We start from the raw sequence: 22,491 nt of genomic DNA, 5'->3' as shown, positions 1-22,491 counted from the left end.
TATTATTTGTAATTATACTGTATAATGCTTCCAGTCTCACTTCCATACTACTATTTTTCATGCTTTTGTTTACTATGTAAAACCCCCTCCCCCTCTATAATGTATTTACACCATGAGTTTACTATGAATAAATAAATATATAAATAAATAAATAATAAATAAATAAATAGGGACTGCTCACAAGGAGTTAGCACCCTCTCTTTCCAAACAATAATTCAGGTGTACGTTTTAATCTTCTGGCTTTCTGGGCAGGGATGGAATGCACACTTTTGGCAAATCAGTTTGGTACACTTAAAGCGATAGCGATGAAAACACAGACGAAGGAAGAGGCTGGAGAAAATTGCATTGGCACAGGGGAGGGAACCCTTAAAACGACGGAGCGACGCTTTTTGAAAGTGATGGCGTGAAACTCGCAGCTATACTGCACGTACCATATAGCTTTGCCAGTCGCCACAGTGAAAAGGTCATCGCAGTGAAAAGGCGCAGGTTTTTTTTCTTCATATTTTTGTTGTCAGCTGTCATCGTGGCTCTTCGACCCCTGGTTAATTTCCATCTTAAAATAACTCTGTGTTCGAGTATGTTCAAGGCATCCTAGCTTTTTTTTGCATTTGTTTCCTTAATTTAATTTTATTCCTGCATTTAAATTAGGAACAATTATTTTTTTGTGCTCTTCGCATAACCTCGTGAAATTAATATCCTTCTTTCTCGTCTATGCAGTGCCAGTGAATGCGAGGTCTCTGCAGACAAGTGTACTCGGTGTCAAATAGACTACGACTGGGGACCGGGACAAGCGAAGTTACTCCACGGTACGACCTGCTTGCGCAAATGCAGTAGAACTGACAATTGGGCGAGTTGTTCAGAAGTAATAACTATGAGACAATACCACAAAGTAAGGCACAAACACTGAGTAACATACGAAACACAAAAACAAGGCACTAGTGCTTTGTGCATCCTTCAATGATTTTGTCTTATTTTTTAGCATTGTTTCACAATTATGAATGGCTAGTTCGATTGAAGTGACTGCCTGTGCGGTGCCTTCGGTTTTACATTGAAGTACCTCACAGCGATGCCACTATACCACACTAAATAAGAAAATATCCTACCGTCATTATGTGCACACAGCTTTTTTGAGTCGACTAGGCCTTTGTTAGCAACTATGATCATGTTTTTTTAATTTCTTGAGGACATAGGCGTGCATAGGGTTTTCCTTGGGGGGGGGGAAAGAGAATGTTTGTTGCAGTGCCCCACTGCTTATTATGTCAATATATGAGGCTAACTTTGCATCCCTCCAACGAAATCGCAGCACTCCCTCCTCCCTATTATGTCAATATGGAGGGCTTGCACCCTCCCTATTGGGTGACAAAGGGGGCAGCCGCCCCCCTGCCCTCCTCTTGTGCACATGCTAAAGTCTGAAAGCTTGGCCTTTCAGTATGCAAAGAGCAACTCTCATGGCTGTAAGGTTTAAATGTTCTGTGCTGACCACAACAGTTCAGTATTTCTATACTCGCCACACGGTACATTGCTACAATGAGAATTTAAAACTACATACACTGCATCGTCACTGATGACATAAGCGCGGCACTTGTTGCGAGCAAAATCTATATACAATGACATGGCATCACAATTACTGCAAGTGAGTGGGAGAAATCGCGCATTCCTTACTGAATTTCATGCGCACTGCGTGCATGTGAATGGAGACAACACGGTGTAAGAAGACGAACACAGCAGCGATGTGATATAGGGGGCGGGGTTACAAAGTTGTCTCCTCAGGGTGTGTATAAACCCTGATGTATCGCATCACTCAATGCGATATGCCGATGGACGACCTGAGCCATGTGTCATAATGGCAGATGTGGAATGCAAATGACTCGCAACTAAACTCAAATCGAATCCAAAAGTTATTTTCATTCACAAGTGCTCACTTCCACAGGTCAGATTTCTAAGCTACTTGTGTGTTCGGCACCATGAATGGTCCGAATTTCAGAGCAGTAGCACCACTATTTTCAACACAAACCCTAGAAACGACAGTGTGCATGCATTTGACTTTGAAGCTCAGTCAACGGCAATAATGTTGTCTTCCTCACACGTGCATTGTGAAGGCAAACGGACATGTGCTCAGTGTCGGTTTGTCCTCTCCCACTCATCCCTCTCCGCCGATCGGCAAAAGCTGCAAGTTGGCAAGTGCGCATGCATCGAGAACACTCCGGCTATCACTTGGCTTCGCCCGCCCTCTGTCACCGATACGAGGGAAATGTGGAAGGTGCGCCACTGCTTGCCATGCGGAACATCACCGCGGTGTGCTTTCCACAGTGCCTGTTGCTATTGCTCAACAGGTATAATTCAATTTAACTACGTTTAACCACAATCAACCACAACATTTTATTTCAACAGCCAGGAATGAGATCACACTGAAGTATGAAAAATGGAGCTCCGGTACCAGCGAACAGAGTACAAGAATGCCGCATCTCATGATTTGATGAACAATGTGCACCTTTATTACATGTTTCAAGGGGTACTAACACGAATTTTCTGAGGCCAAGTTTACCCTGCAATACCAATATCCTATACACAGAGGTGGCTCTGTGTAAATATGAAGCTCAAAAAACACTAAGATGTTTTATTTTGACATTAAAGCCTTTTTTTTTGCACGATGCACTTAATGTACATCGCCACTATCGTGACGTCAGGCTATCCTGATGCTTTCATCAGTATGGCTAGTCGTGATAACATCAGGGGCGAAACGTTTAAAACGTCCGCTTGTGTATCCGTAAAAACGTTCACAATAACTGCTTGTGCACAATAACAGAGTCGTGGAGCAGAGCGGCCATGGTAACGTCACACATTGTGCAAGCCCGCGATAAAGAGCTCGTACTGTTTCGTGACGTTGGACTACAGTAGGAAACAAAACTAGCTTTCAAAGATACAACTATATTTTTATGGCGCATTCATGCTTACCAGTGCATTTTCTAATCTTTTGAAGGTATGGCCTTTTATTTTATGTGAAAAATGAAGAACTAAAAATTTTTGTGTCGGTATACCCTATGAGGACTACCGTCCCCTCTCCTTGATACCTTGTATAGCACACGGCGGTCTTCAGACAGCCGGAGGTTTCTGCATAAAATTATCAGTGTCGGCATGTATCGGTACAACCACAACCACAAAGCAAGAGAAAATCAGAAACCCAAATAAACTCTTTCAGTATTCACTGCTCCCAAATACATACATCTCAATGAAATTCCCCACTTCGCAATATATTAAATCACTCTGAAACCTCATTTATTCATTCTACGAGTAGCTACATTCTTGAAGCATTGTATTGCACTGTCTTCACGAAACACATTTCCGTTTTTTTTTTTTCCGTGCAGTAAACATGTGAACCTTTGTATCTTCCTTATCTTGTGTTCTACATGACCTGAAACAAATGGCATGACAAGTACTGTTTCAACCACATGTTTTGTGCATATGTAATTGTAAACAGCTATGTCATGCTACAGCTACCATATTCATACTGCTAATACATAAGACAATTCACTATAACATTTTTCTTTGTGTAAATAGTGATGCAGACTCCCTGTTTACTCAACCCTGTAGGTCTAACAATGTACCTGAATAATATGAGGTACAAGTCACGTGACACTTCCATGTACACACTGCTGCACATGCTATCCTTTCAGGAAAGTTGAGTGCACTTTATGAGTATGTGACCATAAACTACCAATATGTCATAACATAACTATAGCTACCACAGTCAGCTTGTTCATAGCACATTTTCAACATATTTTTCATCATGTAAATGCTACCAACTACACGAGGTGTTACAGCTAACTTGCACCCAGTATACTTTTCAATCAAGGGCACTCTAAAATAAAGCTGAAAAAAAAACTAACTGCTAGTTATTTTAGTGCAGATCATCCAACATTTCTAAACAAACTTTACAACTTTTCTGTTGAATGTTTTTTATTAGAACTACTATTTAAAAGCTTAATTAAGCAGTATTTGTTGTTTAAACAGTTAATAAGATTGGCAATTACCTAAGCATGAGTGAAATACTGTTTCAGAACGAGTAGTACAATTATTGCACTAAAGAACTCCCACTGAGTTTATTAGTTAAAAAGTTATTATGCAATCTTCATGAATAACCAACTGGAAGATTGAAAAAAAAATATTCTGGCACTCTGGGTATCGCCCAGAACAGTACTGAACCAACAGGACACACACGCAAGACATGCATGTTTTTGTAACACTAGGTGCAAGTTAGCTGAAACACTCGACATCAACAGTGGTTAAATGGTACTTCTCCACAATACAAACCCCTGTCTAATGTCACCGTAAGCAGTGCAACGACACAGGAAAACAGAAAGTAAATGACAAACACAGGCACAATTAGCAACACCAAATTCCGCCTGTGCTCGCCTTTCCTTTTCTGTTATGCTGTTTCATCAAGCTACTAACAGCGATAATATTGACCTTACACAAACATTCCAACCGGCCTAATTAACTGTCAAGGTCAGCCCATGTACATATTTATATGCTGTTCTACCTGTAAAAGCTCGGTGTGTGACTCCAAAGTGTGTTGTTGCCTCATCTGTTGGTTCCTGTCTTTTTGCAGCTGCGTGGGCGACTGGGCTATGCTACGGTGGTTCCTGATTATGTGACCATAAACAACTAATGCATCATACTACGTATTACTACCAGGTTTAGGTTGCTTATATATAGCACATTTCTTCAATCACATTTTTCTTTAGTAAATACTGCAGGGAGTCTGGCAATATGCCTGAACGATTTGAGACAAGATTTGAGACAACAGTCATGTAAGACAACTGCATCTGCACGCTACTGCATACACTGTTCTTGGAAATTCGGGTGAGTGACTCCAAAATGCATTGTTGCCTCGCGTGTTTTTCACAGCCGTTTGGGCAACCGGGCCATGCCAGGCGGCGCACTGTTGCTCGAACCTCGGCAAGCCCTGGCCCTGGGAAGGGGCCGAACTCTTGCTTCCCCTGGTGCTGTCCAACGGCCTGTCCTGGGCGGCCCTGGTGCGCACGGGCACCTCCCCATGCGCCTGAGCGGTTCTTGCTCTCGGGCTTTTCACATAGCCAATCTGAGGCCACCGTCGACGGGCAGCACCTGCCCTGTTACATAGCTGCTGCTTGCCAAAAAATGCACCGCACGCGCCACTTCCTCGGCGCGGCCCGGCCGCTGCAAGGGGATGCGGCCCACCACTGCTTGCAAGTGTTCCGCGCGAGTCATGCCAGTGTCTATGAAACCTGTGAAACAAAAGAAAAAAAAGATTGTCACAAGTGTTTTTTTTGGTTGCAAATGCATAACAAATGTGAAAAAATATATAAAAGCAGCGAAAGCCACTGAGCCGTCTGTGTTGAGTTTCGTTTCATTTAAGGTTGACACCCACTCTTTATGTTTCCCATGGCTTATGAAGCTGTTGAAAAAATCCAGCGCTTAGAAGAAACAGATGCCTTCTTACTGTAAAGCACTTCTTGGGCTGATTGGTATATGTGTTAGGCAAAGGTGGGAAAGTTTTTGCGCTGTATAGCTGATACATAAAAACACTTGAAGCACAAAGAACTCTACGAGTGAGCACAATGTCATAAGTGCTGAATTTTGTGCGGGGTGCCATCTGAGGAAGTGCTAAAAAAGGAAGGGGAACAATGGAAAAAGTAGAAAAACATCAAAAGAGAATGACGAAACTGCTTATCAAGAATGAAGAGCATAAATTGTCATTAGGGGTGCGCGAGTATTCGAAAGTTTTGAATATTTGTTGAATATTGCATTGTAATATTCTTATTCAATTCGATAACCACATATTCAAAAATTTCAAATAGTCGAACTAACTCAATTATTCGATGTTCACGAATATTCGTTAACATATGTCACTGTGAACATCTTGGGATTTTGTGCACTTGTGGTAAAAGCCTCAGTGGATCATGCAGTGAATACTACGACTTCAGCGCGTGTGCGGTGATGCCTGCATAGAAACTCACAGAAGTGTAATGACGGTTACCGGCGAATGTGGTGGCACATCATCGCGACAAGCCTACCAAACATAAACATCTTAATCTAAATGATGTACTGGCTGCACGACAGTAGGTGTGGCTTAGTGGTTTAGCACATTCCCTCCGCTGCTGCGCTCATGTGCACGAGCCGCAAGTGCGTATCGCTCCTGAAAAAAAAGGCAACTCGTAGCTGCCGCACTGGCTCGACAAAATAGTCTTCACACTTTTGCTGGGTCCCGTGCTGCGAGCACGGAAAAAAAAAAGCCAGTTTTGCTACAAGGGTGCAGCAATGAATGCGACAGCAACAATTACATAACTTGGAATGTAAGACTGAGAACGGCTAGTAGATCGGAACGTGTACCGCCCTACTCACAAATGACGCACGCTAACAACACTCACAGGACGAGACCTAACTAACAACGTTTACAGCTCGATACTAATGAGCTGTGTAAATGAAAATGACGCACGAAACGTAATCACAGGTACAGATATGTGTGTGAACTAACGAGTGTCCCAGTTGTTACTTCGCTGTGTTTGAAAAGCGCACTCTTTTCGCAAACGGAACCTTTTCACGAGCGAAGTGATTTTTGTGACCCAGGCCACTAACACAATCCTTCCGGTCAAAGGCCTAGGCACACGATTCTTCCCACCGAAGGATAAGAGCACGCGCACAGGCATAAACCAGCCCGCCCCCATGCTCGAAGCAAAGTACGCGTGGGAGATAAGAGCGCGTTGGCACATCGTGACGAGCTGGGCGCTGAACGCAGGCGGCTTTTTTTGTCTTGAGTTTTCATACATATAGATACTTATACATGCACGCTGCATGATGGCGGAGGCGGAAACCAGCCGGGACTACCCATACAATTGAATAAAAATATCTCCATGCAAGGATGAACTTGGTAGGCAATGCACGCAACTGGCTAGGGCGCGCTTAGCTTCATGTACGATGGTAACGCGTTACATGTATATCCACGGCAGTTTTCGCTAATGGATCACCGTACAAATGTACACGCACATGTCGAAGCCTGCCGAGTCATCCGTCAGCTGTGCCGCTACTCTTCATAGTTGCGGAATGATTTTAAGGTAGCGGATATAATCATGCGAATGAGCAGAAGTGTTTTTCCACGCAATGGCACACATAGAAAAGGCCATGCACGGAAGGTGACGGACGGACGGCGCCTTTGAAAAACTGTCGTACGCGCATCGCGCCCGCGCGGCACCCTCTTTTGCAATCAACCCCCTGTTGCAGCATTGCTGCGATCTCGCTCTTTTGCCAACGTCAGTTTACTGCCGTCGGCAGCCAGTATGCCGAAGGAAGGGGGTTGCGATGCGGCAATATAGTGCCCTAGCCGCCAAGAGTTGTGGCTCCCTTAATTAAAGGGTCCGTAAACCACCCAGAGGTCAAAATTCAGTTGTGGTGGGGAAACTGTGCACGAGTTTACGGTGAACACGGAGCCGTGAGAGTTTCTTGAAACAGCGCCGTAATAGGGGAGTTAGACGCGTTTGATATTCATAACCGCAATGACCACACAATTCGCTTTCTCCTGCACTTCCCTCTGCTGGTATCCTCTCGCACGCTGCTTTTCCCTCTCGTCATGCGCCCCTCGGATGCCACTCCCAATCTCGCGTGGCCTACGTCATCGCGACGCGCTGCTTGAAATGCCATGTACTTCCGGTTGCCCCAATTTCGGCTGTCGACTTCATCAGTTGCGTGCTTGTTGGCAAACCGCGGCTGCCGTAATCGTGCCGGTATGGAACCTGCATTGCGTGCAAGCCTTTAAAGGATTGCCAATGCGATGGACTCGTACGGGGACACGCTGTGCCACGTGCTTGTTACACGCACGCAGCAACAAGCAGTGCTGGAAGCTGCTTGCAGACTGACCGGAAGTTGTTGGCTCTTGCTCGACCAGCCACACCATATTTGGCATATTTGCCTCGGCACGTCAGAGATGTGGCACGGCGCGTCATGTAGAGGCTAGAAAGGCCTAGAAAGGAGGGGGCATTTTTTCTTGGAGTTTCTGGCGTGACGGCGGCTAGTAGAGCTGCCATGTGCAGAATCGTTGATCGCGACAGCATTCTGCACACGATGCGCGCATTTACTGCTAAAAAAAATATCGGAGGTGGTTTACCGGCCCTTTAACAAAAAGGCGTATTTGGGGAGTTTTTCTATTGCACATCAGTAACCATCTATCTCACACGCTTACGTCGCGTTATTGATGCGCGCCCGGTACAGCTCAGTCACTATCGTGCACTATCATGCTGCTATCAGCACAACACAGCATTCTTGATCGGGAAAATGGCGAGCGCGTAGTCCTCGGGAAAGTTTACCGAAGCAAGCGAGATAACGAGTATTGCTGTGTAGTTAAAAAATGCTCAAAGTACTCCTATTTCCCTTAGTAGCTTGACCCGTGAGAACAGGGGCGAAAATTAAAAAACCACAAAACTAAAAAACTATAAACTTAGTGTCTTTTGAACCAAAATTGATAGTGTGAGAACCTGAATGAATTGTGACCATTCAGGCTGCTTTAATAATCGCTTAGACTTAAGTACACTGCCTAACTTTATAAAATCAAACCAGTGGCCTCATGCTCACTAGTCATCAAGGCAGGTATGAAAGCTTTTCTCTTTTTTTTTTTGTAAAAATAAGGATACAGAATGTTTGCTCAACATGTGGGTTAAACCCAAGACAGTCTTATGCTTTCTGGCGAGTACAGATAGTGACATATTTTTATTTTTGTGTGCAATAACCTACTATAATAACAATTGTTTTGTTTCAAACATAAATATGAGATTGACTAAAAGATTACTGGTGGAAAAAACTTGCACCTCTTCATTATTCTATATTCACATATTCGATTCATATTCGAAGCTATGTATTCGCGTTCGAAAATTTGATATTTGCACCCCCCCTAATTGTCATGCAGGGTTATTTGAAGAATTCAGCACAAACATAAGCACTAAAACTTTATCACCAAGCAAGAACGGTGGTAGTGCTAGCTCGTTTTGCAGAAATTCCGGCATCGGTGTCGGCGTTGTTGGTTGCAAGCGAAAAATCTTGTCAATCACTGAATGATGAAGAAAGATGCAAATAAAATAAATAAATAAAATTCTGGTTTGAGTGGGGACAGAACCCAGGTTGTTTGCATGGCAAGCGGGTGTTCTACCATACAGTGATGTGTCTGCTTGTGAAAAACAACTTTCTCTGCTTAGAAATGCAGTGAAAGCAACTTTCATGCTTTACAAACACAGGCGTCCTGTATACATGCTTCACAATACAATATTAAATATTGCGGTAATAACGCGTGGTACAAGCACACATTGCTATCAGCAGTTTGAACATGTGATCATCACAATGGCTTCATGGTTTAAAGCCGGTCGCCCACTACAAAAGGCACACACGTTATTGCGCCTATTTCCTTAAGGCCACATAGTGGGTGCATAGCAGGTTCGAAAAGATTTCATGTTTGAAGCACGCACTAGAGATAGGATATCCCTATCGCGTTCCACTCTTCAAGGTGAAGCTTAAGGGTCTCCCAATTTTCAAATGACACATTCCGGCCTTTGTGCAAAAGGTGTGCACTGAGGAACTCTACAAAACATTGGCATAAAGGACATATGATCATTCCACGGATTGAATCTGTTTTCATGCTGATTTTTCCCTTTAATACTGCAAAGCAACTGGCAAAGAGCACGTACATGGCAGTTCACTGTTAAAGGAAGCATCGGAGCGCATGGCTGCCGCTCGGCACCACTGCCAGCCGACAGCTGCAACAAGTTTAAACAGGTACATTGAGCACGGTTCATCGCACTCTTTAGCCGGCATCATTTTAGCATGAATGATTCACTTTGCAATGGCTGGAAGCGCTGCACGAGATGATAGCAGATGACAATAGAGCCCCACTTGTGGCACGCACTCCTGCTGCACAAAAATCGTTGCAGCCGCCAGCCAGGGGTGGTGCAGAGCAGTCTACTCTTTCCTGTAGAGGTAGCTACCGCACCCTTTTCATCGAAGCTTTATCACATCCCCTCGAATTACGTACATGGCCAGAGCATTTTCCCTTTTCTTGAGATTGCATGACATGCTGGGAGATTCAACCGATTCAGATTTTGTATGGTACACAATGGCGATGACTGGAGACTGGATTGTAGGCAAATGCCCATTTTGTTTTTTGTTTTTTATTGTGCCTCTCTGATATATGAGCATGAATTAGAGGTAAAAAAGACCTTTTATTGTGTTTCTATAGTGCCTATAAATGTCTATTTCTGATGTTTGTGCCTCACTTTCTTTAAGTGCCTATAAATGCTCACTTTCAAAATTGGTGCCTATATCAGTGCATTTGAACCTCGAATTTTGCTTTCGACTACAGTTGGAGACCAGTATTCATGTTACCGAGCAAGATTGAGCTTTCAGAACTTCTGGGGTGCAACCTACAATCTATCTCACAAGTTCCTTTCAGCACTGTCAAGGGTACGAGGTCTCTTAGCCAATAGAAAGGCCGATTAGCCTCTACACATGTATTCATCCGCATCGCGTTGTCTGCTCAACATCTCCCCACCGTTTGCTCGCAAGCGAAACAGGATGTGCTTCTGTGCAGCCACAAGATGATGAAGATAGAGTGTGAAAAGGTGGAGGGCCATGAAGGAAAACTAGAGTGGAGATCAAAGAAAAAAAAAAATGTCCACATGGTCGTTGTTTTGTGTCACTTACTTCTTAAACAGCACTTCCCTAGGTTACATGAGAAATTTTACGTATAAAGTGGGACTTGTTGCGTGCCCAATCTTTGTACCACTATAATTATTTAATTAATTCATTAAAAGCTGCAAAAGCATGATACGAAGAGGTGAGCTTAAACACTTTGCCACTGACTTGTAGCTGAACCGACAGTGCTCTACGTTGGAAATTTTACTGAACTTTTGTAAACATATAAAAGATCATTACAGTTTTCGAATTCGCTTTGTATGGAATTTAAATTATTGAAAATTTTGAAGTATTCGAAATGAACGAACATGTGTATATTAGACCGCATGTAACCGCCTGTAAAAGTTGTTCCACAGCAGTGGAGGGTGCTGAGCCGTGAAAACACCTATCTAAATATCCACATGCAGCCCCCTGTAAAGGTAGGTTCACTGCAGTTGAAGAGTGCCAGATCGTAAAAACACCTATCAAAAAAAAAAAAAAAAAAATCGCACTATCTCGAGGTCTGACTTTAAGGTAAAATTAACACATTACTCTCACATCAATTCGTCATTCTTAAAGCGAAAGCTGTCATGAGCTCACAACAAGGGTCACTTTTGGCACCTTAGTTGTCTACTGCCGCTACTGGTTCTTGTAACCGCTTGTGCTCAAAAAAATTAAAAAAAAACACGAAATCTGAAAGAAAAATTTAGGATGAATTGAAGTTCAAGCTTGGGTTCTCTTTGTTGGAGCCTTGTGTTCTACCACAGAGCCATGCTGATTCTCGAAACTGCGTTGCAAAAAGACCCTATAAAGGCTTCATGTCGGGAAGGAACTGCGTTAACATGTGTAATACTATAGCTTGGTAGAAGAGTACAAACAACCAGGCCACAATACGATTTGCGCAACAATCGGGTCGTTGAATGCTTCACACCCATTACAAAGGGCTCAGTCAAAATTTTTCATCGTCAGCAGCCACTGCATTAACAAGGTGCGCATAATGCCTAGCAACTGCGTAGCGGGTACCTCGCTTCTCCACAGAATCGTGGATAATAGTGAAATTAACAAAAATTATGACTTATGGCTTAGTGCAGTGGTTCTCAGCCACGGATGTGTCGGGGACCCCTTGTGAACTTATGGAAGTGATGGGAAACCCCTTGCATAGGAGGGGAGGGAGGGGGGGGGGGTACGTAGGTAAATTAACACAACTGGAGCGTGAAACAGGGGCCTTTTATTGCTACCAAAAACATCCAACAAACGTGCCACATCACTTCATTGAAGACAGTTCATCAATACGTGGCACAGTCAGGCTTTAAAAAAATGCGGGTGAGAGTTTTGCGGATGACAGAAATGGCTTCGTGGACCCCCATTTGAAAACCACTGGCTTAGTGGATACCGTGCAGGCTCATATGTATTGCTAACCCCAAGACAGTTTAGAAATGCTTCTAGAAATGACAGTCTTCCAGTTTTTGCTGTGACAGTGCTGCTCTTTCTGCACAGGCCTGACAGTTTTTTTTCTTTCGTTATCTCCATAAATTTCTCTTTTTCTTTCTTGAGTTTAAAAGCTTGCAATACTGGCTTATAAGTTCTAAGCATAGTAAATTTTAAAATGTAACATATCTTACAGCTTATCACTTGGATTCTACTGAATGTCGGAACCTGCTACTACTCATTGAAAGTTGTATACAGTTTCTCTGAATGAAAAAGAATCACATTTGCCCTTGCCTTTCTTTAAATCTTACATGTGACTTGGCTGCTGCAACTTTGCCTTTGAGGGTAGTAAAAAGGCACGCCTTTAGAGCTTAACCCTATTTTTCTGACAACTGTGCAGTCCCTGGGGAGTTGTAAAAACTCTGAACTCATTTCATACAACTGGCTCAGTGCTTGCTAAATAAAAATGTAATTACACTCAAACCACATTATAACAAAGTTGCATCTTACACGAAAATAAGTTCGCTAAATCCCAAATTTTGTTATAAAGGTCACTCCTAACACTGTATATACTGCAATACTATTTTTCATTTACTTCGTTATAACCTATAATTTGTTATATCCATTTTGTTATATAGAGATCTGAGTGTACATTTACATCCGAAAATTCGTTATGGAGATATATTCAGGATCCTATATCTATCGCAAGACTATTCTTCATTGACTGTGTTATAACTGACATTTTGTAATAACCTGGTTCATTATAATGAGGTTTGAGTGCACTGCTACTGTACTTCAATCAGTCATACATCTTTACAGCAGACCCTCAGCAAATGAAAATCTTTTAAATAGAATCGGTGCTTAAAACAAAACAACTGCCTCTATTATGATTGATTTTGTACTAGGATTCTGCACCCCTGTTCATCTCTCAGTTTACTCCAGTTAATCTCCTGTAAAATGGAACATTATCAGGGGATTTTCAGGTTCTTAACACAAGGCGACTGTATGTCAAAAATTTATGTCCTTATTCACTATAACTGAAATTTAACTGTTCTAAATAAAGAAATGGTGGCATAAATTTCAAATTTGCTTCTTCTAAACATGAAAACTTCTACTGTACAAAAAAATGGGTAAATAAACAAAAATGTTCTTTTCAGTGGGATAATATACTTTACTGCAACAAAACCACATGTTAAATTCTGCAGTGACATTGTACAGGAGAGCATTATCATATTCTTCACGGCAGGCAATGTGATCAGGGTGAAAGAGTGTGACAGGTCGTTTCAGTCTTTGACAAACAACATTTTTATCGCACAGTGGTTGGAGAGCAGAGCTAGACTTAGTAGACTTCGTGGAAAAGAAAAGTCACATCCCATTGTGAGTACCAATGGGAAGGGTAGAACAACTGTGACAAGCACATGGTAGGGTACTTCTCTGAACGACCCCTCATGCCAGTTCTACTATTTTGAAGGGACACATTGGAGATAAACAATAGATCAGTTTAGACTAACTTCTTTTAGAAAATCTACTTGCAATAGGTTGAAGAGAAAGGCAGATATTTTAAAAGTAAACTGAATATGGAAGTCCTTTTTATTTGAATTGTGCACTCAAACTACTGTATTACCAGTGAATTAGTGTAATGTTCCCGATTTCAGCTATAATTTTTAACCGTTAAAACTGAGCGGGCGTCGTGAGAGTTCCCGATACTCTCTGTATTGAAAATTTGGACTCGTTAAAACACAACACAGATCATTTTTATAAACAAACAATTAACCAGGTTCTTGTAGGAGCCATCAAGTTAATACAGTAAAAGCTCGTTAATTTGGATTTCACGGGACCGGAAAAACTGTCCGAATTAACCGACTGCCGAATTAACGAATGAACAGGAAAAACAACATTTAAAATCAAGCTGCAGAAGCATACCTTTATTTGTTGAAGTATTTTGTAATTGCCGTCTGCATTTTCGCGCAGATTCCGGCTGACATCACAATTTTTCTTGACTGTTCCAAATGGCCAACAGCACGCAAGCTGCCGCTACAGTGATGGCATGCAAATACGGTCACAATGGAAGAAAAAGAGAACTCCGCAAGAAGAGATGATGGTTCCGACACGACATCACAAGGGAAAATGGCGTCGGAGGCGCTGAGTGGAGAAGAAAGAAGACGCCGACGTTCGGTGACGCTGCGATCGCCCCCACTAGTTGATGATGAAGGCGATGCCACTCAGGTTTCGGTTTCACTCCAGTGGTGCCAGCGCTGCTTTATCACACTTTTGTGTAGCAGCAGCCGTCAGCGTTTGTCCGAATTAAGCGGTGCGGAGTCGAATTCCGACGAAATAACGAAGGTTTGGTCCCACAGATTAATATGCACTTTGGCCGGGATCAATAGAGCCGTCCGAATTATCCGAATTTCCGAATTAACGGCTGTCGTATTAACGAGCTTTTACTGCACCAGCGAGCAGGTGTGGGCACGTCAAGGCAGCATTGCCCCTATATTTCTCACCGGTCCCTTTAACAATTTACAAAGTGTCTTCTTGCAGTAAAAGTGGTGTTCTTGGGATTTTTATAAACCGGCGCTATTTTACCCATGAAAGAGAATAGTCTTTCTTTTTATTTTCCCTCTGTGCAAGGGTGACTTGCCTCAGTTCTGAGATACGGAGACTCAATCGCTCCCTTACACACAGCTTCACTTGGCACCCACAATCCACTAGGTGTCACTGACAGCATGAATTAGCTGCTGGGATTTGATGAAGATTTGGAAAGTTTTCCCATTGTGAGCGCCAGAAGAGGATATACGCACCGGGCTGAATCATGTTGACCCTGATGTTGCGAGAGGCAACCTCTTTGGCAAGAGAGCGGGTCAGGCCCACCATGGCAGCCTTGCTGGCAGAGTAGACAGTTTGGCCAATATTGCCTCGCTCACCAACGACACTGCCCACATTGACGATAGAACCCTGGAATAAAATAGAGCAACAATGCAAGGATTGAGCTTCTTGATGTGTGTAAAAGCAACTTCTTTCATTTGCCAACATCAACACTACAGGGGTGAATATGCAAAGCACAACTGTGCGATGCATGTTGTATCAAAAGTTGATTCCAGGGTCTAATTTCAGATTAATCAGAGAATATGCTTAGCACTAAAGTAAAGAAAAGATTAATGCTTGCACTTACAGATCAATCTTGGCTTTGAAAGAGGTTACAAAGATTTATTAGGTAATAGCCACTTTTATTTTCTAGAAGACACACCCAAGACACTAGTTGGACCGTTAAGGCAAACTACGGTACTGACTGATTGATATGTGGGATTTCACATTCCTAACCCACATGATGATTATGAGAGACACCATAGCGGAGGGCTCTGAAAATTTTGACCATTTGGTGTTCTTTAACGTGCACTCAAGTTCGAGCATACGAGCCTACAGCATTATTGCCTGCATCAAAAATGCAGCCACCATAGCCGTGATTCGATTCCCTGACCTGCGAGTCAGCAGCCGAGTACCTTAGCTACTAGACCATCGTGGCGGGCTTAGAGACAGACTATGGGCACTCATCCACGCCCGTGCTTATAAATTGAATGAACAAATCTGCAAAAATCTCATAGATGAGAATGGCACTACATTTTGCAGGCAGTGCCACATCGTCCATGACAGACAATCGATGACAAAAAATCGCCAGTTTCAGAATGCTCCAGCAGTGACTCACTGAGGTAACAAGCATGATGGCACTGGCAGACCTCCTTTTTTTTTAAGAACTCTGTTCAGGTTCTATTACTGACAACAGTACCATGGTATAGGTGTCGTTTTGTTTTTCAAGATATGAGACAGCTATAACATGTTTCATTACAGTTTCTTTACCTCCTGTGCACTGTAAAGATTTAAAAATGTATACACATTAGCTTGCCCAAGCGTCAGCCCTTTCAAGCTCTGTAACAGCTTTTGGTGCAGGCAGCATCTGGAAAAACTGTTCTTGGTGAAATAAAGTGAACTTGAGACTATTTATTTCGGCTCTTGACAATAAGCATAGTAAGGTCGGTGCGACACTCAGCCAAGCAACATACACCTGGAAATCTAGACACCTGGGAGAGGCAGCCAGTCTGCCTTGTATCTTCTCTCAGTCAGACCTGTTCCATCATCGCTTAAGGTGCAGGGTTAGGACTATGCAGGTTTTTGGCGACAATGGCGGCTGAAGACCTCCGATTTTGCATTCCAAGAATTACACTCAAACCTAGATATAACTAACAAGGATACAAAAAATTATTGGTTACAATGAAATAAATCAAGAATAGTCATTTCTGTGTCAGTTGTGATTTTGTTATAAATGAGGATATAGGGTACAGTGGGTCAAAACTTTAGCTATTGTGTGCAGTGGCCACCTTTTGTCTGTCAACGCCATATCATGGAACGAAGTTACAAAAAAATGCGTCGTGGACATGTGCTTTGTGGGCATGCACTTGTCCTTAATTCAACTGAAACCTGATTCAGGCGTATGGCAAAGATATACAGAAAAAACTGCCACTCATGAATGATAGCCACAGATTTGGTCAACTGTACTTTTTAGGTACAATTTTAGATATTTAGGTACAACGTCAGTCGTCGACCATTTCGACAGGGGAAGAAGGGACAAAAAAAACTGGCTAAGAATTATTTGCATGTGTGGTGAAGTGACCTATACAGAAACAGAGCACAACCCCATGGAGACTTGCAAGGGGAACATGGGCGTTCACAGGGTTCCCCTTCAAGGAAAGCATAGGTTCATTGCAGAGTCCCGCTTCTCTATTGAGTCAATGTATGGGGCAGACTGTGCGACCCCCCCCCCCCCTCCCCCGGTTGACTAGGAAAGCGGCAACCCCCCCCCCCCCCCCCCACCACTGCCTACTCCTTGCCAACCTTTATGAAGGGGAATGTGCAGGTGCTGTTCCACCGTCGGGAATGAGGTGCACACAAAGTTCCTACGCAGAACATCACAAGAGTTCCTCTGCATAACTTGTTACAGCAGTGTCATCCCGAATACTTTGTGATGTAGTTTCGCGATACTGCTATCGTCAGTGAGTGGATGTCTCCCACCTTGTGTCCCACCTCAGGGTATTCTCTTGATTTTCGAGAAATTCGTTTTATACTGTTTATTTGCAGTTTATATGTGTATAAACTGCAGCCCGTTGTCATAACACCACGTCAAGAATTTAGAACCCCCTAAGGGTTGCCCACAACGCTTGAACAAGCCGAAGTTGGAGCAGGTAAAAAGAGGTCATGCTCACCTGTCGGCGGCGCAGCATGCCAGCCTTCAGGGCAGCTTTGGTGCAGAACAGCGTGCCAATGACGTTGGTGTCAAACAGGTGTCGCATCTCTGCCTCGCTTGTCTGGGCGAGCAGCCGGTCAAGGCCAACGCCAGCTGCGGTCACGAGGTAGTGCACAGGACCGACCTGATCTTCGGCCCAGGCCAGGGCTTCTCGCACACTCGCTTCATTGCGGACGTCACATTTACGTCCGTGCACAACCCCGGCTTCCTGAAAGAGTGTGTGAAAATGGTGAAGTTTTTGTAGCAGCTTAGTTTAGCTAAACCAGTAGCACATTCGCACAGCAGGGTGGGGAAGAAGAGTTAGTCCCTCCCCCCACAAATTTTTCAATTTTGCAAAAGTATATGTACAGGCACACATACAAACGCATGTAAAAACATACATAAAGTGTGTTTGAAACCCCTCCCAAGAAAAAAATATGACTACGTCTCTGCATGAATGATTGAAATGATTGTATCCTTATCTAGTTTTATACATAAAGTGTGTTTAACCCCCCCCCCCTAAAAATTATGACTATGTCTCTGCATGAATGATTGAAATGATTGTGTCCTTATTGAGTTTTATAGATAAAGTATGTTAACACCCCCTTAAAAAATTATGACTATGTCTCTGTATGAATGATTGAAATTATTGTGTCCTTATCCAGTTTTATACATAAAGTGTGTTACACCCCCCCCCCTTAAAAAAATTATGACTATGTCTCTGCGTGAATGATTGAAATGACTGTGTCCTTATCCAGTTTGATTTTGTTTTCGAGCTCCGTACAATGAATGGGCAAGTGATCACGTCAGTCAGGGAGCTGACAAAGAAACAAAGCCAGTTTGAAAAGAAGGTAGCAGAAGAAAAGCCACAGGAAAACTGCCAGAAATCGTTAAAGCAAGTATGGTTAGGGGTGGTACAAGTTGAGAAAAGAGAGCGTGGTGGCATGGGAAATTTGACACTGCCCATGCTTCTGCAAAAAAAGGCAGAAAGCAGGAGAACAATTTCCCTACGTTGTATCCCTTTCATTACCAAAGCTATCCATGATTTCAAAAAAAAAAATTATATGCATCCTTTATCTACAAGGTAGTACATAACCCAATTCCTTCCTGCTGGTGCCCAATGTGAATTAGTTCCTATTCATGAAAGGTAATTAATCTTGCAGACTGCATGCATGGCTCAGACAGCAACAATGTGTAAATAAAGTTGGTCATTTTGAAATAGTGGAAGACTGGGCCAGTTGGTGCAACATAATGTGGAAATACATGAGCGCACAAGGTAGAAGGAAGGAAACACCTGGAAAGACGCTCAATACAGAGGGTGCAATGCATTTTTCTAATCTTGCACTGGCCTAGCTGACGAGCACGAAAGGCAGCAAGAACACCAATGCACAGGTTAGCTTTTAAGTAACACACAGTTTTCCTATGTTGCTGAAAGGCATGAGAAAATCCTTATACAACATTCAGTACAAAGCGGGAATCCCCATCAATCGACACTGGGAAGGAAGCTGTGTCACGAGGCAAGTGACATGAACAGCTTACATTAAATCATAACCTGTGTCAGCTGATCACAGCACAGTTATTTTTTAGATAATTTAGAAGCTCAACAAGGCAGAGTGGTTTTCGAAAATATGCAAATTTTGGAATGGCTTATTATAATCCAAGAGAACGTCAGAGCAGCGTGCAGGTGCCTTACTCAATTGGATTCTCTTTCAAAAACCTCATCACAACTGTTGAATGCGCCACGTGACATCGGTTCGACACTCTCAGGTGGCTGTCTCGTGCTATATGACAGACTTCCATTATTTACTGAACCAGATCACAAGCATAATTTGTCAATCGACAAATACTCACGAATACTTTCCATGCCTGTTTTTACTTTTTATTTATAAGGAATGTAACTAGCAATATCACCCATTCAATTGTTTATTCAGGCTCAGTTACAAAGTCATATTGTAGTTCAACCACTACCCTATCATACCTGCCATAGTGCTATGGAAAGCTTGCTTACGTGTTATTTTTTTTTTCAACCTGTTTTTCTCTGTGCGACTCTTCCTTATCCATGGAAGCAATCTAAACCTGTTCTTTTCATCCTCTTCCGATACTTGATGTGTTAGAAAGATATCCAGAGGTTGTTTTTGGCTGGCTAATCTTTGTCATCATATCCAACATTCAGGTAATCATAACTGCAGCAAGTGTCGGATACTCTTCCACAATTATCAATGTGTTTAATATGTTTAAGCTGCATGTCAGTTTCCATGCACTGTTCTCAACTCAGATTTATGAATGTCCTCAAATTTTTTTAGGTTAGTTCATTTCATATGGAAGTTCAGCAAAGTGTGGCAGCAGGGACAGATGTGTCAAGTAATTTATTGCAAGAACTTTCCAGGCCTTTCATATCCCTCTCAAGCTTTGCACGACAGAACATGAAATGCGCCATTCTTGTAATGACAAAACATTCTCACAAAGATGCTGCTCCATGTCCCTACCTCAAGACCTCTTTTGCAAACAATTTAAGCCCGCATTTTCATGCACAAAAGTTACCAAGAGTTCCTACTGTCTGCGTACAGTGTAGTACATTTTGGCAGGAGACACCAAGAAGCTCTCTAACCAAAGATGATATCTAAAGGTTGAATTCGGAAACATGTGCATTTTTTGAGGTAGAGAGCCTTAGTTATGACATACACATTTATACATTAGTGCTTAAAGACAGGCTTTACTGAAGAAAGGGAGGGTTCTTTAGTGATTCAGACAAAGATGGAGAGAAAAACAAAGAAGGAAAGAAAAAAAAATGCAGTTGCCATCTTGTTTCACGCATCATGTTACACAAACAGAAGACGTAATTTTTAAAGGCTTTTGTTCTATGATTTATGACGCAGGTCTCAAAGAAGCAATCCCCAAGCTCTGTTATGGTTCTCAGCGTTGGTTGACGTAAAAGAGCTCGCAGGGAAGCAGAGCACCCAGGCTCACGTAATATATTCACAAAGCTACTATTTTAACGTAACTGTCATAACAAGGACAAAGGTTGTGAACGGTCCCTACAATCTTGCCAGACGGAGACTTGTAGAATGTTCTGGACTCGGGCGGAAGGCCGCACGTGCAGGGGCCTTAAAGGTTTTCAGATTGTACCCTCACAGACAATTTGAGCGCCAGTCTCAGCAGTGCAAGCCGCATGAAGCAAGAAGCCCAGTACACTGAGTAAATGGAAACAAAGCGCGCACTCGATTGTGCGGGCAGACTTATGTAACATGGGTTCATTCCACACATAGCTGCTTGTACATTTTGCTCTGGCAATTTACAATTTGCGATGACACAACCGCACAGTTTAGCAGTGGGGGAGTCTGGGATCCTTAGTAAGTTTCGGTGGGGGGAGTCCAAGAACTCCCTAACTCTAAGTACTGCTGCAAATGCAGCATATCTGTGACCAATCGCGCGAAGTTAGTAGTTCTGAACTAGTCGACTTTGCGCATTGAAGCAAAAAGGGCATAAAAGGATGCAAGACAGATAAGCTCTCCTTTCACGCATCGTGTTTCGTGTATGCAACATTTGCATATTGAAATGAATGCACAGGTTTGTCGAAAAGAACCACTCAGTGATGCACAATGCATTCAGTACATGCCACCGTAACATAAGCGGCGTACCGATGCTAGTTCTTTGAGGGCCTCCTGCACGTTCTTCTGGTCCCGCGAGAACACGGCCACTGGGCTGCCCGCTCTCAAGAACCGCTGTGCCACGGCCAGGCCGATTCCGCGGGTGCCGCCGAAGACGCATGCAACGTGCGCCATGGCTGCATGAACATCGCGCGCGCGCTATAGAGCACATAAAAGCCGTGGGGGGGGGGGGGGCGCAGTGCAGCTTGCGGACCGCTCTTTTCACGGTATCGTGACTCGAGACGGGCTGGCGCGGTGCGCGCCCGGGCGAAGCGACAGGCGCCCGAGTGCGCAGTACTGCGATTTATGGGCAGCGCAGCTGTGGACGTCGTAAATTACAATGAGCGCTAGTCATTGCATGAGGCTCGCGCGTGTGTTGCACGCAGGCAGCACCGAGCACAACGTTCCGGTGCAGCTCCCCTCGCGCGCCCACCGCTTTTCGTCGCAATTACCGCCCGGCGGCACTGTTTTTCTCAGGTGAGAATGGCGCGGGTCATCAGATAAGGTTTCACAGTGTCACAAGGAGGAAGACCGTCAAGGCAGCGCGCGCCGGGGGTTGTTAACAAACTGTGTCAAATCTGCGTTGCGCAATCGATCGCACTTGCCGAGTCTTGCATGCACTACGTGTGTTGCAACCGCTGCGCCGGCTTGTTGTGAATCCTTTTGAACTCGAACAACGCCTAAGCATACACGCTACTTACGCGATACTGGCACTTCAGTACTGCTGATGCGATTTTTTTCCCCATTTCTGCACGGCAGTCATAATCTACGCGCTGCATAACAGCTGGTACAAGTGCATAAACATGACGGCTACTTAACAAGCAACACAGGGCGTGACAAGTGCTTTGACGTGCAGTTTAGTTAAGCTTTGAGGTCACCCGTAAATGCTAGAAGCGAGGTCGGGGTAACAAATAAGTATTGAGACCTTACGCTTGGCTTTGCTCACGCGTACTCGGCGTACAGTAAAGCCTGCGCGCATGCAACAGTTGCCATGACGCTGGAAATCGGCAAGCGCCGAAGTCTCGCATTCACTTCGCTTGCCAAGGAAAGCAATCGCACGATTGAGCCGCTAGCTCTGTCGTCCCGTTAAATGCGCGGGCACTTCGCTCGAATTTTACCAACCCGCAATGACCTGCCGGTTTCGGTTGCCGTGCACAGCAACCACAGGCTACGGCAGTTACTTATTTTCGTAGTTTTCCGTAGTACGCGCCATGCCTGCGGGGAACATGCGCGAGCCTATCGCAGGCATCAGCGGCCAACAAACCCGACGGGGTGTTGCGAAACACCGCGTTGTTTTTGAGGGTCCTTGCTTGCCTGGTAGTAGCGTGACAAGTCCGTGCGATGACGTGCCACGATTTGCGACCACGTTATGGTTAGCCGGCGTGTAAATAATAATGTTGTACACTGTCACTCGTACTCGTGCAAATGTGTGCCAGTGAGGCACTTCCCACTGTG

General features: G+C 43.7%; 2 protein-coding genes across 5 annotated transcripts in view; one reads left to right on the top strand and one right to left on the bottom strand.

The window, feature by feature from the left end:
- The window catches only part of LOC142771816 (uncharacterized), a 17,511-nt gene extending 12,218 nt beyond the window's left edge, over positions 1-5,293 (top strand). Inside the window, exons 3-4 of the mRNA XM_075873703.1 lie at positions 718-806; positions 4,909-5,293. Coding sequence (XP_075729818.1) covers positions 718-806; positions 4,909-5,066 — 247 coding nt within the window. The 3' untranslated portion in view covers positions 5,067-5,293. The remainder of the gene's footprint in view (positions 1-717; positions 807-4,908) is intronic.
- On the bottom strand, positions 2,355-22,491 carry LOC119163304 (carbonyl reductase family member 4). Of its 4 annotated transcripts, none has more exons than XM_075873705.1 (5): positions 22,351-22,491; positions 21,028-21,173; positions 17,370-17,618; positions 14,916-15,069; positions 2,355-5,267 (listed from the first exon to the last, which is right to left on the bottom strand). In XM_075873705.1, exons 2-5 carry the CDS (start codon positions 21,169-21,171, stop codon positions 5,089-5,091), a joined length of 726 nt encoding a protein of 241 aa, XP_075729820.1. In that variant the 5' UTR covers positions 21,172-21,173; positions 22,351-22,491; the 3' UTR covers positions 2,355-5,088. The 4 variants fall into 4 exon arrangements, with proteins under 4 accessions (XP_075729820.1, XP_075729819.1, XP_075729821.1 ...); XM_075873704.1 differs by lacking the exon at positions 22,351-22,491 and adding an exon at positions 21,967-22,168; XM_075873706.1 differs by lacking the exon at positions 22,351-22,491 and adding an exon at positions 21,962-22,053.

The sequence above is a fragment of the Rhipicephalus microplus genome, chromosome 9, assembly GCF_043290135.1.
Source record: "Rhipicephalus microplus isolate Deutch F79 chromosome 9, USDA_Rmic, whole genome shotgun sequence".
NCBI classification, from domain to species: Eukaryota; Metazoa; Arthropoda; class Arachnida; order Ixodida; family Ixodidae; genus Rhipicephalus; species Rhipicephalus microplus.
This window is presented reverse-complemented; position numbering and strand designations above follow the sequence as displayed.